General features: G+C 39.1%; 1 protein-coding gene and 1 pseudogene across 2 annotated transcripts; both read right to left on the reverse strand.

The window, feature by feature from the left end:
- Positions 1-1,759: 1,759 nt before the first annotated feature.
- Positions 1,760-5,975, reverse strand: LOC308364508 (uncharacterized protein; the record flags this gene model as incomplete). The annotated part of the gene is made up of 8 exons (XM_080837642.1): positions 1,760-1,785; positions 1,882-1,950; positions 2,099-2,167; positions 2,267-2,527; positions 2,691-2,753; positions 2,882-2,938; positions 4,374-4,607; positions 5,549-5,975. 8 exons carry the CDS (start codon positions 5,973-5,975, stop codon positions 1,760-1,762), a joined length of 1,206 nt encoding a protein of 401 aa, XP_080693768.1.
- Positions 5,976-6,203: 228 nt separating this feature from the next.
- LOC308364509 lies at positions 6,204-8,327 on the reverse strand (annotated as a pseudogene). Its single transcript has 2 exons — positions 7,906-8,327; positions 6,204-7,760 (listed from the first exon to the last, which is right to left on the reverse strand). The product of its transcript is annotated as an uncharacterized misc_RNA (transcript).
- Positions 8,328-14,548: the final 6,221 nt, after the last annotated feature.

The following is a 14,548-nucleotide window of genomic DNA, read 5'->3' on the forward strand; positions in this document are numbered from 1 at the left end:
AATGGACACGGTACCATGACCTGGCAGCCATGACTGATTTCATGAGATCATGTGTAAGTGGAACCTTGGTAACGCCCCCATGAATTGCAACATAGTCGTAAACAAGCCTGTTTGCGACCAATGTTTCTTCTTGCATATTCTCCGTGTCGATCTCCTTATTTACTGGTTTGAGTTAGCATCCACCCAGCCCTTTCATATCATCTGGGGCCGGTATTTCAAAATGATCCAACAGGATTAATCCTCCTGGATTGGATTAAATCCTGATCAGATCCTAAAAACGGGTATTTCAAAGCAAATCTGATCCTGAATATTCAGATTCAGGAATCCAATCCTGCCTTTGATCTGGATTAAACACTGCTGTTGGGTATTTCAAAATTTAAGTGGGAAATCTGGATCAGTTTGATCCTTAAAATCAGGATCACCCTGATCCCACCTCAGAGGTGGATTTGAGGGATATTACATGTAAAGGTTTGAACAGTTTAGGTGTAACTGCTCCAAAAGTTATTTGTTTGATACAGTAATTCACTGATGTTTGATCAATGTTTATTTTCGTTGCACTTTCCTTTCTTTTTCAGAAAACACAGCGAAAGTTTGAATATGAATGCCTTATTTAAGTAACAGTTTTTTGTTAAGTTATACTTACCGATAAAGTCAAATTTATTTATTAACATGCATTCAGCACACACACTTAATTTTCATAGCCAAAACTCAAAAGGTTATGCCAATTGGAGCAGGTCTGTGTTACTGTCTTCTCTTCCCACAGACATCTGAAAAGAAAAACTAATATTAAGGTTTTAGGGCTGTCCCTTTTGTTGACAACTGTTTCATAAAAAGATATGTACAACACATTTAAAATCTACACGCAATGCCTTGCGAGTGGATGCATTCAAATCTGGTCTGTGGACCGCAACATACAGACGCTAGCCTATTTGTTAGCTCCTTAACACAGTAGTCAATGGAGCAGCGTTAGCTCGCATTAGCGCGAACTCTGCTTAATTAGAGATCGCCGAGCTCTTCTTTCAACTGTGTGATGATTTACGTAATTGGTTAACTCAATATAATGATTGCCCTTCATCTAGTCTAAGGACGCATCAACACTGACCAAGATTATACTTTAATTTAGAGACAATAGTTGTGTTAGCTCTCCTGTTTCTGCTCAAATCTTCGCTCCATTTCCTGTTTCCTGTCTGTGATCCAGGGGGTGGGACGGATTTGGACATTCCAATCTGCTGGTATCAGGATCACTCTGATCCAATCTGGCAAAGTTTTGAAATACCAGGATAGATCAGGTTGATCCGTGGATGAGAACAGGGGGATTTGGTTATCCGGATCATTCTGATCTGGATTACAAGTTTTGAAATACCGGCCCCTGATGCCTGAATGCAGGTGGTCCACAGTGGGTGGCGTCTAATGAGAATCACTGGTGACACTGATGTGATACAGTAATGTGAGAAAACCACCTAGGGTGTTTGGGTGCTAGGAAATGTGCTATTAAGCTCATAATAGAGGAGAAAGTCACTGCTGGATGCAGATTTCTTGCTTTTCCTTGACTTTGCGTTTCACTTTACAGTGAAGGATTCATGTATTTCCTGACTGTGAAGCATCTAAGGTACACATAATGGCATTTGAATGTCCCAAAAATGCTTGTGTAATCACTAAATTGGATTAAAGAGACACTGAAACCACTTTTGTGTTCATGCTTTTTTTATTGTTTGTTGTTTTTAGGATTTTAAAATGCATAAAAATATGTAGATGGTTGTCAACTGTTACGGAAAATATTCAAATCTGAAAAAAGAACGAATCAAGCAATTGTTAGGAAGTATTCTGTTAACACATAATCAATACTGTGTGAATCTATAAATGACCAGAGTACTGTCATACCTGGGGACATCCCTGTTTTTTTGCCAAGGGGCTGCAGCCTCCTAGGAGGTCTGTTATTAATTGTGACATCTGAGGAAAGGACAGAGTGGATTGAAACTTGTAGCATTTGACACTAACATGAATGATGTTAAAAGGGTCTAGAAAGCCATTACATGTTTCTGTTGGACACACAAACAAATGTGCCCTAACATACATGAACAGTGATGTTTATAGTTACCTTGGAATATACTTTGTAAAGGGCGCAAGGTTTGGGGCATCAAATTTTCCTCAGAGAGAGTGGGAAGCCCTATGGAGGATTGACAAAAAAAAATAAAAAATGTAAATTGATCTAAAAGATGTATCTCGGCCCTACTGTCTCATTGAAATGTCATATAATGACATTTACCTTCATGTTGTGTTAACTGCTGTCCAAACTGCTCTGTGTGAGCAGGTGGCCCAGTCTCTCGGGGCATCACGTGGTGTACTGAATCTGAGGTGCTCTCAGGGCCTAGGTTACTCTTGTCAGAGGCAGGCCCTGCCAATAGTGTTTCTATGCAACTATTTGTTCTCATTTTCTCCATTTCTCTCCTTCTTTTGTCTTTTACCTTCTTTTTAGGTTTCTTCGTGGCCTTAGCACCAGCATCATCTTGCTGGTCCATGGCCATGTCTTTTTAAAGGATTACAAAACATGGAGAGGGACTTCAGGCAATTTGTACATTAATGCTAGAATATATATCACAACACCCGGTTCAAACACAATTTAACACCAGTTTCTACAATGAGTCAATCACTGGGTGTGGGATATATATAGACTAAATGAGTTCTCATACATGCTGGAACGGTTGGTCTTTTTCCAAGTGGCTCCAGAGACCCGAGAGGCCTACTGATCATACCTATGAGGAGGCCAAAGACACACTGAAATTACTGGAAAAACTACTGGAAGGAAGGAAGTCATTAATATAATCAATACAATAATTGTACACACAACTCAAAACAATCCAACAGTAAAGTGTGAAGATACCTCGTGCAGGAGACAGAGTCTTTGGTGACATGTTTCCCGCAATAGGAGAGAGGAGATCTGTGTAAGGTTAAATATAAATGTGAACATTGTGCATGATTTTCAAGCACAGTTAAGTTAAATCAGATTTGTCATTATGTCCCGTTTTGTAAAGGTGACTGCAGCAGTATATTCTCTGAGTTTCCATGTTCTGTCTTTTCGAGCTTTATCATAGGTTCTTTGTAGAGAATGACAATAGTTTAATGATGAAAAAGGTAATGGTAATCTTCAACTTAAAGTAGTCAAGAAGTGTTTTAAGTCATATATACATACACACGTATATATGTTAGGGCTGGGCGATATGGGAAAAAGTTATATTTCGATTTTTTCCCAAAAAAAAAATCGATTTCGATTTTATATCACGATATGAACAAAATCACCCCAAAAATTTTTGAAAAACGTACATGCAAATACCCGCATTCTGGTGCATTTTACCATGTTTTTCTCTGAGATGTAAATCATGTTATCAGCATATCAAATTCACAATTGATATAGGTTTGGTGGCCTGATAATTATGTTGGCTACATTCAAACTGACCACCTCATTAAAGTAAGACTGTTCAGGTCAGAAATGGCCAAATGTGTATTGAAACCCAAAGTCTTTAAGGATGGAAGCTGCCAGAAGTAAACGGTTCACGTAGTTTTCATACATGGCAAAGCTTGACAGCATGCCCAGCACACCAATGTTCATTTTATTTGTGGCATTGACATCATCTTTCGTGTGTGAGTCAAAGAGAGGTATACAAGTGAGTGACACATTAAAAAAAAAAAATCTTCTTTGGTGAGTGTGTGTTTAGTCGCTGCTGTCGTTAGAAAAACTGCCATTAGCTAGCTAATGTTAACGCCAGATTAGCTCACGGTTGTTATGGCAGTAACAATACGATTATAGCCAGATAATGTCCATTGGGTGGTCCTTAATTGTCCACTACAGGTAAAACTTGGGCAACTCTTGGGACTTACTTTCCTCTTCTTCGAAAAAATCAAATCAGAATGAATGAACATTAATGACAGTTGAATCTGCGTGCGTGATGAGGCTGCGTAGTACACCAGGAAAACGCGGAGTGGATTTATATTGCTGTGGGTATTCCCCACTGATAAAGTGGAACGGATTTAATTGTGAAGCAATGGAAAGAATAATGGACTAGTAGACCATCAGTCACGCACGCACTATTTTGACTGCAAAAGTGGGGGGGTCGAAACGACTTGTTTTGAAAAGTGAGGGGGTCTTGTCCCCCCCCAATTACATTGTCGCGACGCCCATGGGCTACGTGCGGCGCTGTATTCGCGGGTCTGTGAAAACATTGATTTCTTTTTTTTTTTTTTGAAGGCGCCGTCTAATCGAACGTCTCATTTAAAACCGTAGAAGAAAATTACATCGCGATTAAAATCGAAATCGAAAAATCGCCCAGCCCTAATATATGTGCAGTACCTACTGTATCTGTTAAAAGCACACATACCTTTGTCCTCATTGTCCTTGCCTATCTTGATGTTGCCTTTTGCCTTACCTTCCTCTGGGCGTCTCAAGTCTCTCTCACCAGGGTGTCTTTCACGGTCTTTCACAGTTTTTGTCCAAATGTCATCTCTCAGAGCCGTCATTTCCTCTTCCTCCAGACTCTTTCTGTCCATCTCTAATTTCCTTTGCTCCTCATTCCTTATCATTTGTGCCCTTCCACCATCACTCTGCTGGTCATCTTTATTAGGATAATAAAACATGTTCAAGGATATTAGATCAATCAGTAAAACAGTAGATATTTTAAAAACTAAAGTTTTGATTGTATGAACCACTAGAAGTGGGCAGCCTTTTAAGTAATTCATACATGAAGGAATTGCTGGTGTTTTTCCAAGTGGTTCCAATGACATGGCAGGTCTACCATTCATCTCTTAGGGAATAGCATTAGGAGAAACAGAAAATCACTGATGAACTCTAAACATAAAATGAATGCCACCTGGATATCATTAAGCAAAGTCATTTGGTCTATGATGTTCCTTTTAACGCAAACAAATCTGCTCCAAACTTTTTAACAGACACAATTATTTTGGTCTCACTACAGGAGATGGGAGATCTGTTTAACTTTACTGTAATTTCCCAACTATTAACCACAGTTTGTACATTGATTCAGCCCTGTGGTTAATACTCAGGTGCGTCCTATACACAGGAATGCATTTTTTCCCACCTGGTAGTTAGTAATGCATACAGTAACTAACTGAATGGGGCTCTCTTTCATTCATACTCTCACAGTCTTCCATAGCGATAAAGTAACAGGTGATGTGTATTCCACTAGACTACATTTAATGGGATGCTATGGAGCACTTATCTCTGCGAGAGGTGTGAGAAGTCTTAGCAAACTAACCTGGCTATGAAATATCCTAGTTATTATTAGATATCTTAACTGCTGGCAGCTGCTAACGTATGATGAACACGTTATTTAAAAGTGTCCTTAGCTAGCTCATAGCAACAAGACAACCATAAGCACATGGAAACACGGTTGCCGCAAAGTTAATTATTTTTTTAAATCAGCTCACCAATAAAAGGCAGCTGTGGGTTCAAAGTGATCATAACCACTTGTGGGTCATGTTAAAATGTTGTGATTAATCAAGTTGTTGTAAAAAATACTCATATCAGTATAATTACCTTTTGGCTTAGTTGACTGTTTCCCTGACTGGTCCTCATGGACTGCTGCGCTTGACTCTGGTTTCCTCATATAGGTGAAGCTGCTGATGTTGCTTTCAACCTCCACTAAATGACCAGTCTCAATGTCAATGTCACTCTGATCATCTTGGCGCAGTTCTTCAACTATGCTGTCCTCAGAGTCGTGGTCAATGTCCTCAATCTGGATCTTTTGAGCTTTCTGGATGTTACATGAATCCTCAAACTTCTCAGAGGCTGGCAGGTCGAAACCATCTGAGTATTCCTCTTCTGAATAGAAGGGTTCCCCATCCATCACCTCTGCCCAAATGTCTGCCAGCATTTCTCTCTTTGCTTGTTGCTTCTCCTCTTCGGTTTGCCAAAACAGAATGTCTCTCTTTTTCCGTCTCAATGTCAATGTCACTCTGATCATCTTGGCTCAGTTCTTCAACTATGCTGTCCTCAGAGTCGTGGTCAATGTCCTCAATCTGGATCTTTTGAGCTTTCTGGATCTTACATGAATCCTCAAACTTCTCAGAGGCTGGCAAGTGAAAACCCTCTGAGTGTTCCTCTTATGGATACAAGGGTTCCCCATCTATAGTGCCTGCTCTGATTTTATCCTTTTCTTTCAGGGCACTCATTCTCTCTTCCTCCAATCGCCTTAACAGATTGTCTCTCTCTTGTCCAGTGTTTGCTTGTGAATAGAGATCTCTTGGGAGTATGCAGAGATGGTCTCTATGTCTTTCAGAGAAATATCATCCTGAGTTTCTGGGTCACTTATATCAGATTTGAACACAGGAACGTCCTCTTGGTACTGAGTCACATCTCTTTGGATAATCTCTTCAATCTTTACTTCCTCTGTGTCTGTCCAGTTTGCAGCTTCATCAGGTGTTGGCCCTTTCTCCACTGCTTGGGTGAGTTCATGCAGATGGCGTGACAGGTCTTTCTTTCCAATGGCAATTTTCCCTTCCTCTCTCAAACATTTTTGTTCTTTGTCTAGTTTTTTTCTATTCTCCTCTAATCTCTTTTCTTCCTCTCTCTTCATTTGCTCTTCCATTCTAATCATCTCTCCCTTTCTTATTACTTCTTCTAACCATTTCCTTTCTTGCTCATCCATTTTTTTTCTCTCTTCCTCCTTCTCATCCCTCTCGTCCAGTGTTGGCTTGTGAATAGAGATCTCTTGGGAGTATGCAGAGATGGTCTCAGTGTCCTTCAGAGAAATATCATCCTTAGTATCTGGGTCACTTAAATCAGATTCGATCACAGGAATGTCCTCTCGGTATTCAGTCAAATCTTTTTTGATCATCTCTTTAATCTCATCTCCCCCAGTATGCATATGGTGTATGAAGCGTTTCTTTTCTATGATCATTGTCTCTTCATCTTCCGCACATTTTTGTTCTTTTTGGAGTATTTTTCTATTCTCAAACCTTTTTCTCATATTTTCCAATATTCTTATTTCCTCTTCCACCCCTTTCCTTTCTTCCTCCAACATTCTTGGTCTTTCTACATCAATTCTTACGCTTTCTTCCTCTTCCATTCTGACTGAATTAATGTTAAGACCGTCTTCATTTTCAATGTCACCCACAGATTTGGAAACAAAAATGTCCCTCTGGTCTTCATCCACAACCTTGTGACTCTCCTCTGTAATCTCCATATCATCAATGTCTGTGCCATATACAGCTTCGTTAAATGATTTGCTTGCCAATTCCTCAGGTCGTTTTAGGTCATTACCCAAATACCTCTCCTTTTCATATTTCTCCCTGTAATATTCCATCATTTTAATCATCTTTTCCATCTCCACCATTCTGTTTGGTTTCATCATCTCTCTCTCCAGTAGCTCCATTTCCCTCAAATTTTCCCGCTCTTGTTTCACTAGAATCTCTGTCTCCAGTTTTCTCACCTTCTGAATCAATTCCTCATTTGTGGTCTTGAAAAAAGCCATCTCTTGTTGAGATAACTTTACTTGTTTTTCCAGGAATGTAATCTCCTGCGTCGCAAGGACATATTTTTTCAGGTTAAGATTCTCCTCTGTCCGTCTAGCTCTGTCCCGCTCCTCCATCTCTCTTCTCAGGTCTTGTTTTATGCTGTCCAATTCTCCTGGCATCCATTCTTTCATTTCCATAGCCTTCAAAGGTTGAAAGGTTTCCAACCATCTCCTGTCATCCTCCTTGTCCTCATAAAACTTTGCTTGAAGGTCTTTCCTCTGAGGCTCTTTCGCTACTTTAGGCTTATCCGTGGTTAGCGTGATGTTCTTTTCATTTGGAAGCCCACGTTCTCTCTGCTCTTTCCAACTGTCCAACAACATATTTTTTATTTGAATCCAATCCTGTTCCGTATTTTTTTCCCCTTTGAGGCTCTTTCACTATTTTAGGCTTATCCGTGGTTAGCATGATGTTCTTTTCATTTGGAAGCCCACGTTCTCTCTGCTCTTTCCAACTGTCCAACAACATATTTTTTATTTTAATCCAATCCTGTTCCATATTTTTTCTTGTTCTCCTTTCAGCAACATCATTTTTGCTGTTTAGCATTTTAGCCATCATGTCCAGGGGCACACCTTTACCAGTGCATTCACATGTCTTATCATCTGGTTTCAGTTTTATTTGCTGAAACTCTTGAGGTGATCTGCGTTGTTCCCTGTCCATTACTTCTCTTTTAAAATCCAGCAAGCAAGCAGACACTTCCTGCTTTAAAAGGCGATGTTCAGCCTAAGGTTTATCATCAAGTCTGATTCGCTCCCGTAACAGTCCTGTCTCCATGACACCTCACCGCTATTGTTATCCGTCATGTCACTTTGTTATGTGTCAGATGGATGAACAGAAACTGCAGAAAGAAAGGAGTAAAATAGAGCTAGTAACAATCATGGGTGTGTAGAGGTACTCTTACTTTTTATGTTAAAACACCACTAACACCACATTCAGATATACAGTATATCCGTTTGTCTAAAGGTGCCTTTCCACTGCAGAAACTAGTGGGACCTTTTAGTGGCTCGAACATTTATAGGAACGTCCTACTTCTCAGTCCGTTTTGTCTTATGGCTTTTCACCATGGTGCAGGAACTACCATACCAACACGCTTACGTAGCCATTGCTCTTCGATCGCGATCAAGTCCAAGCACACAAAATCCCTAGTTGCAGTGCCAACATAAGAACACTAAACCAACACTGCCCACACCAAAACCTACATTTCAGCAGACGTTTTGATTGTGTTCCTTTAGCGACAGTAAGGTCAGCATGATAACTCCTTAAGGCGAGACACGGCAAGCAAAAACATTGTATTTTTCAGCAGTGGTCAATTTTGAGATTTTGAGCTAGTTCACTCCCTAAACATGTAATCTTTCATACTAGCATAAAGAAAATATCCTTATTATACATTAATGTGTAGCATTATTCACATTTTGTCTGTTCGCGGCGTCAGCATTCTCCTATGTTTCCTGGAAAGTTAGCATTCTAACGTAACGTGCAGTATATCGGCTTTCTGATACCTGACATGTTTGGTATGGTTGAAAAGCTATGTTTCTTCCACACAACGCTATGTACTCCAAATAAGGACATTTCCTTTCCAACAGTAACCAATGATGTTAGCAAAAATGGAAACTTACTGCTGGAAAGGAAATATCCTTATTTGGATTACATAGCGTTGTGTGGGAGATACAGAGCTTTTCAACGATACCAAACATGACAGGCATCAGAAAGCCGATATACTGCACGTTACGCTAGAAATGCTAACTTTCTGACGAATTCTGACGCCGCGAACAGAGAAAATGTGAATAAATATACACATTAATGTATAATTAGGATATTTTCTTTATGCTAGTATGAAAGATTACATGTTTAGGGAGTGAACTAGCTCAAAATTGACCACTGCTGAAAAAAAACTATGTTTTTGCATGCCGTGTCTCGCCTTAAACAAAAATAACACTAGTTAGATTAACGTTTGCTTGTCAAAACATAATTTATAATAAGGAAGATGTCAGAATGTTCGTGTGTATAAAATAGATATGCGTGTGTAACCAAGGTTAACTATAATATTTTAGATTCTGTAAATATGAATAAATAGTGAACAATAGTCTAATAATAAGCATTTTTTTATTGGACGGATATTTATAAGTACTTTATGAATTTAGTATAGGAATTTAGTATATTGTAATGAATTAAATTAAATGTAATGTTGGAGCGCCCTCTGCAGGACGTAGCGCGTGCCTAATAGCTCACGCAGCTTTTATTTTGAAAGAAGAAAAAAAGACGTTGAGACTAACAGAGAAAAATAAGGTTTCAGAGGCTACGGTCACTTTTCCAACGGTTCAACTTTTTAAACTAACAAGAAGTTAGCGTTTTGATGACATAAGTAATGAGAAGAATCAGTTCAATGATATTTTGACGTTTTATTATTTTATACAAGTTTATTGAAAGTGTACAGTTTAAGTTTTAATTTATGATTGATGTTTTGATAACTGATCGCTAACGTGTAGCCTAGCCAGCAAGCTACAGCAAACGAGATCAGGATCTGCTGGATGTTTCTTCAATGATTTTTTGGTTTGAATACCGTACCTTGATCGAGACGAGGATTGTCCTCCTGGAGTAATGATTACTGGATTTTGACTGACTAACTGACTGACTAAATACCCGAACTGGAACGACAACTGGATGGCGAGCTTCCCACCGAACTAGACACAAGTGACAGTTGCTAGCTGCGTAGCTGAAGACCAACGGAACCCATAAGACTTTACATGTTTTTAATTTAAGAAGAAACCCAATGAACGCTGATACTTTGAACTTTGAACATTGAACATTGATTGGATATTTGAATGTATTAATTGTAAATGAAATTATTTATTCATGCTCAATGCTAGTTACTGTAAATGTATAGCCTGTATAATTGTGTTAGGTTGTGAATTTTAGGTTAAGAAGTAAGGTTAAGATTTGCGTGATCGTTTAAATGAGATTAAACCGTATTTATTAGATAAATAATATAATATATGATTAATCTAGATAATTAAATTATTTATGTATGTATTTATTAACTATTTATTAAATGCTATACTTAATTTATATTAAAAGATAACTACATTTAACTATTGTAAAGATTATAAAATAGAGATAAGTAAGAAGCAAATAGATTATAAAATAGATATAAATAGGAAGCAAATAGGTTATAACAGAGTTAAATAAGAACAAATAGGAATTAATAAAGAGTTTGAGGTTGATTTAAGGTTCTGATATTGAGTTATTTTGATGAATGTTTTTATTTTACATTTTTTAAATGTTGACAGATTTGAGCCTTGTATACAGTTTGTGTAAATAATAATTTGCCACTAAAATCTGAAACCCTGTTGTGGTGATTTGACTGCGCACCTGAAAAGAACAGAGATCTTCTGATAGCCCAGATCCCAGAAAGTAAGTAAACAAGTGTTTCAACTATATTGTATGACCACAAGTGTTACACTTGCATATTTTTTGAAGTTGAGCAGAAAATAAATATTTGTTAACTCTTACAAACACGAAATGCAACTTCACAATTACGATTTCTTCATTACGATTACGAATTCACGAATTTCAAACACGAAATGCAACTTCACAGTTACGGTTCCTTCAGTACGAGTACGAATTCACAAACGTGACTAAACTGTCAAAAATACGTCACCACTTCCATACGTCACCACAGACATTATTGAGCAGAGTATACATCGATCCCACAGACTGCGCATGCGTTCAAGTTCCCGGCCAAAGCCAAGAGAACCCATAGTGAACGAGAAGACATTTAACCGCCAAAAGAATAAGAGAATACATTTACTGAGCCGGTGTTGTGCCCAATTCACAACATGACTGACGAACGAAACCAGGTCAAAACCAACCAAGTCAAAACTTTTGTGTATTGTTCTGATATAACTTTACTTGTAAAACATTATAATGCTGATACTTGAAATTCTCTTGGACTTTGTTGGACGTTGTGCCGTAGCTAGGGTTATCAGTCGTCAGTCAGGGTTTCCCGCTGTCTAGATTTGAGGATGGAGCATGTTAACTGATAGGTGGCTTGCTGTTAACGTTAGATTAGCAAAGTTTGTTGATGTTAGGGGACGTCGTTTAGCTTTCCACCTGCGAGATATAACGATAACGTTAACTTATTGTGATCATGTAGGCTACAGTGTTGGTGTAACGTGGCAGTAGTAACGTCAGCAGAAATGTATACTTTTAAGGTAACCAATACTGTTATCTGAAACATGGAGTGGCTTCTTCATGACTTCAACTTGCACATTCTGCAAAAAAACTTTGAAAAAAGTGCTTTACTCGAAATCGTCTCGGCCGACTTGTTCCCCCTTTTCGCGTGCCTGGTCACATTTTGCTCGTGTTTCCGTAACCGACAAATATTGTATATAATTAAGCAGAATTACATGTGATAGGTTTGATGTGGACATCCTCGCGGGTGTGGTTCGGGCCGCAGGCATGAAGCTGAAGGCTGAGTTTATATTGTCGTCATGGGTGAGGGTCAGAGTGCTCCCAGTCCCTCTTCCCAACGACTAAGCAACCAACGTTTTAGTGTGTTCTGGCCATGCTGAATGGGAATTTGAATATTAATGTTAATAGTGACATTTTTGGATGCACTGCCTGTTGGATGTACAACATGCAGTGTCACCGTAAACATTCATATAAATATTGAGAAATACGTTTTCTTGCGGTGTTAAACGAGTCGTAGGCAGTGATGGGCAAGCTACTTGATATTCGTAGTGAGCTAAGCTATCAGCTACTCTTCAATAAATTCAGCTTCACTAAACAGAAGCTACCGCTCATAAAAAAGTAGCAAGCTAAGTTACATAAACCTGTCAAAAGTAGTTTGATACATTAGAAGCTACTTTCAGTTAAACAAACTGTATGACAAGTCAATGCAATTTTAGTGATCAACACAACTGTTCAACACAACAAAAATTCAATCACCTGAACGTGTGTTCGTATGTTTGTGTTGGATGTCGATGACGTTGTCAGGAACTTGTTCTTTGGATTACAAAGAAGGCATCTGAAAACATATTTAGTTTCACTCGTCTCGTATCAAGTGACGTACTTTTTAAGGTATGGCTGTTGAGTCAGGTATTCAAACGCAGATGAAAACAAATGAATGCAGAAGACCTCGCCTACCTTCATCTTTCGTCTATTTCGTGCATTTTCGCAATTCGCCTCCCTGAGCAGACAGCACAGACTTTTCACTTTTTAACTTTCATCATCTTCAGCTGTATCTAAATATCAACAGCATTCTAGTTATCCGGTTGTCTAGAATCTGCATGCAAACTACCCATTTAAAATGAGGGAAGAATTCATTTTAAATGTATGAGCAGCCTCTGGTGTACTTTTGAGGGCAAGGCGAATAGGTTGGCGTGTGCGTATGTATGTTGGCCGACACTGTTGCACGCGTAAATGGACTCGGTCCCGAATGTTACATCGCAGTTCCTGCGATAGGAAACATCTCGGTTACGGATGTAACCTCGGTTCCCTAAGCGGGACCAGATGTAACATATGTTGGGTGCACAGTAGAGCATGGATCTGGACTAATTTTTCTGTCCGAGCCCGGCCCGACAGAATAGTAACCGAGCCCGGACCAAGTCCGACAGCCATTCAAATATTTTTTTTAGAATCCGAACCGAGCCCGACAGAATCAATTTCTCAACTGTTCATACTAATGCCACATAGACGTCCATTTTTTTATGAATATCCTGGCTTTATTAAACTGGGGCATCAGCAGTTAAATGCTCTCTCTCACAAAACAAGCGCTGTTAAACGCACAAGCGTACAGAATAAGGCCAATAAGCATATTTAAATTAAATGATTCACATTGCAAGAACGTTTAGTAAAATGGTGCGGCTCCTTTAAGATGAGCACGTACAAGGAGGGACAGCGGTGACGCATCGTTTGGATGTAGCGACAAACATTTATGTGCTGTAACAGTGTTAACCAGTATGTGAGTAACTTGAGTTTTATTAAAGCATGGCGTGTGTAATGTGTAGCTATTTCATCCCGTTTGTTAACCTTTCCTGCTGTCTGTATTTACTAACCAGCAGCAGACGTAAAGGAAAGGGAATTAACCCTGAAGTTAAAAACATGTAATCTACTTCGGCCGTGGAGCATTTTACTCCATTGCAATCTCCAACTACGTTCAGAGACAGACAGCAGGAAAGGTTAAAAAAAACAGAATGAAATGTCACACGCTATGCTTTAATAAAACTCATGCTACACCAACGGAGGCACAACAGACAAGTCTTACCATTGAAGATCTTTTAGCACGCCGACGTTCGCTCTGAAACTATCTACATCCAACCATTGAGTTTTAGCCTAATCCATGTTGTTGTGGAGTACGAGAGTTGCATCAATCATATTTCATTAAAACTTCACACTTCTTACATTGGACATATCCAACAGCCTAATTAGTATCTGCATCGTCTATTAAGCAGAAATATCTCCGTACAGTAGATTTCCCTTCGTTTAGTAGGCTATCATTTTAAACTCTCCAGATAACAGTTTCTCTTTAACTTTCTCTGTGATGCCATTTTGCCACCTGTAATCGTGTTGTCAAAGACATAAACAAATTCCCGCCACGGGAAGAAGGCTGTTATCCTAAAATTTAGGACCTAAATGTGATTTATTTTATTTTCAAAAACGAACTTTTGCATCATGTGAAACAGACAGTTGGCTTCACTATTTATTAAGATATTTTAAATTTGGAATGTTCAATGCATTATCTCTCTGATGTGTCGAGCCCGACCCGAGCCCGCTTATACATTTCTTATATTTGTCCGAACCCGGCCCAACCCGACGGGTACCGACGGGCTCGGGTCGGGTATCCATCCTCTAGTGCACAGTGCGGGCTCAGTGCGGTGATTCGTCGCAAGTCGCAATTCGGCCTTCCGGTGTGAATAGAAAGTGCTTCGATTGGTCAATGATGATGTCATTTCCTGAATGTTACATCTGGTCTCGCTTAGGGAACCAAGGTTACATCCGTGACCGAGATGTTAAACTTTAATTC

The sequence above is a fragment of the Sprattus sprattus genome, assembly GCF_963457725.1.
Source record: "Sprattus sprattus genome assembly, chromosome: 4".
NCBI lineage: Eukaryota > Metazoa > Chordata > Actinopteri > Clupeiformes > Clupeidae > Sprattus > Sprattus sprattus.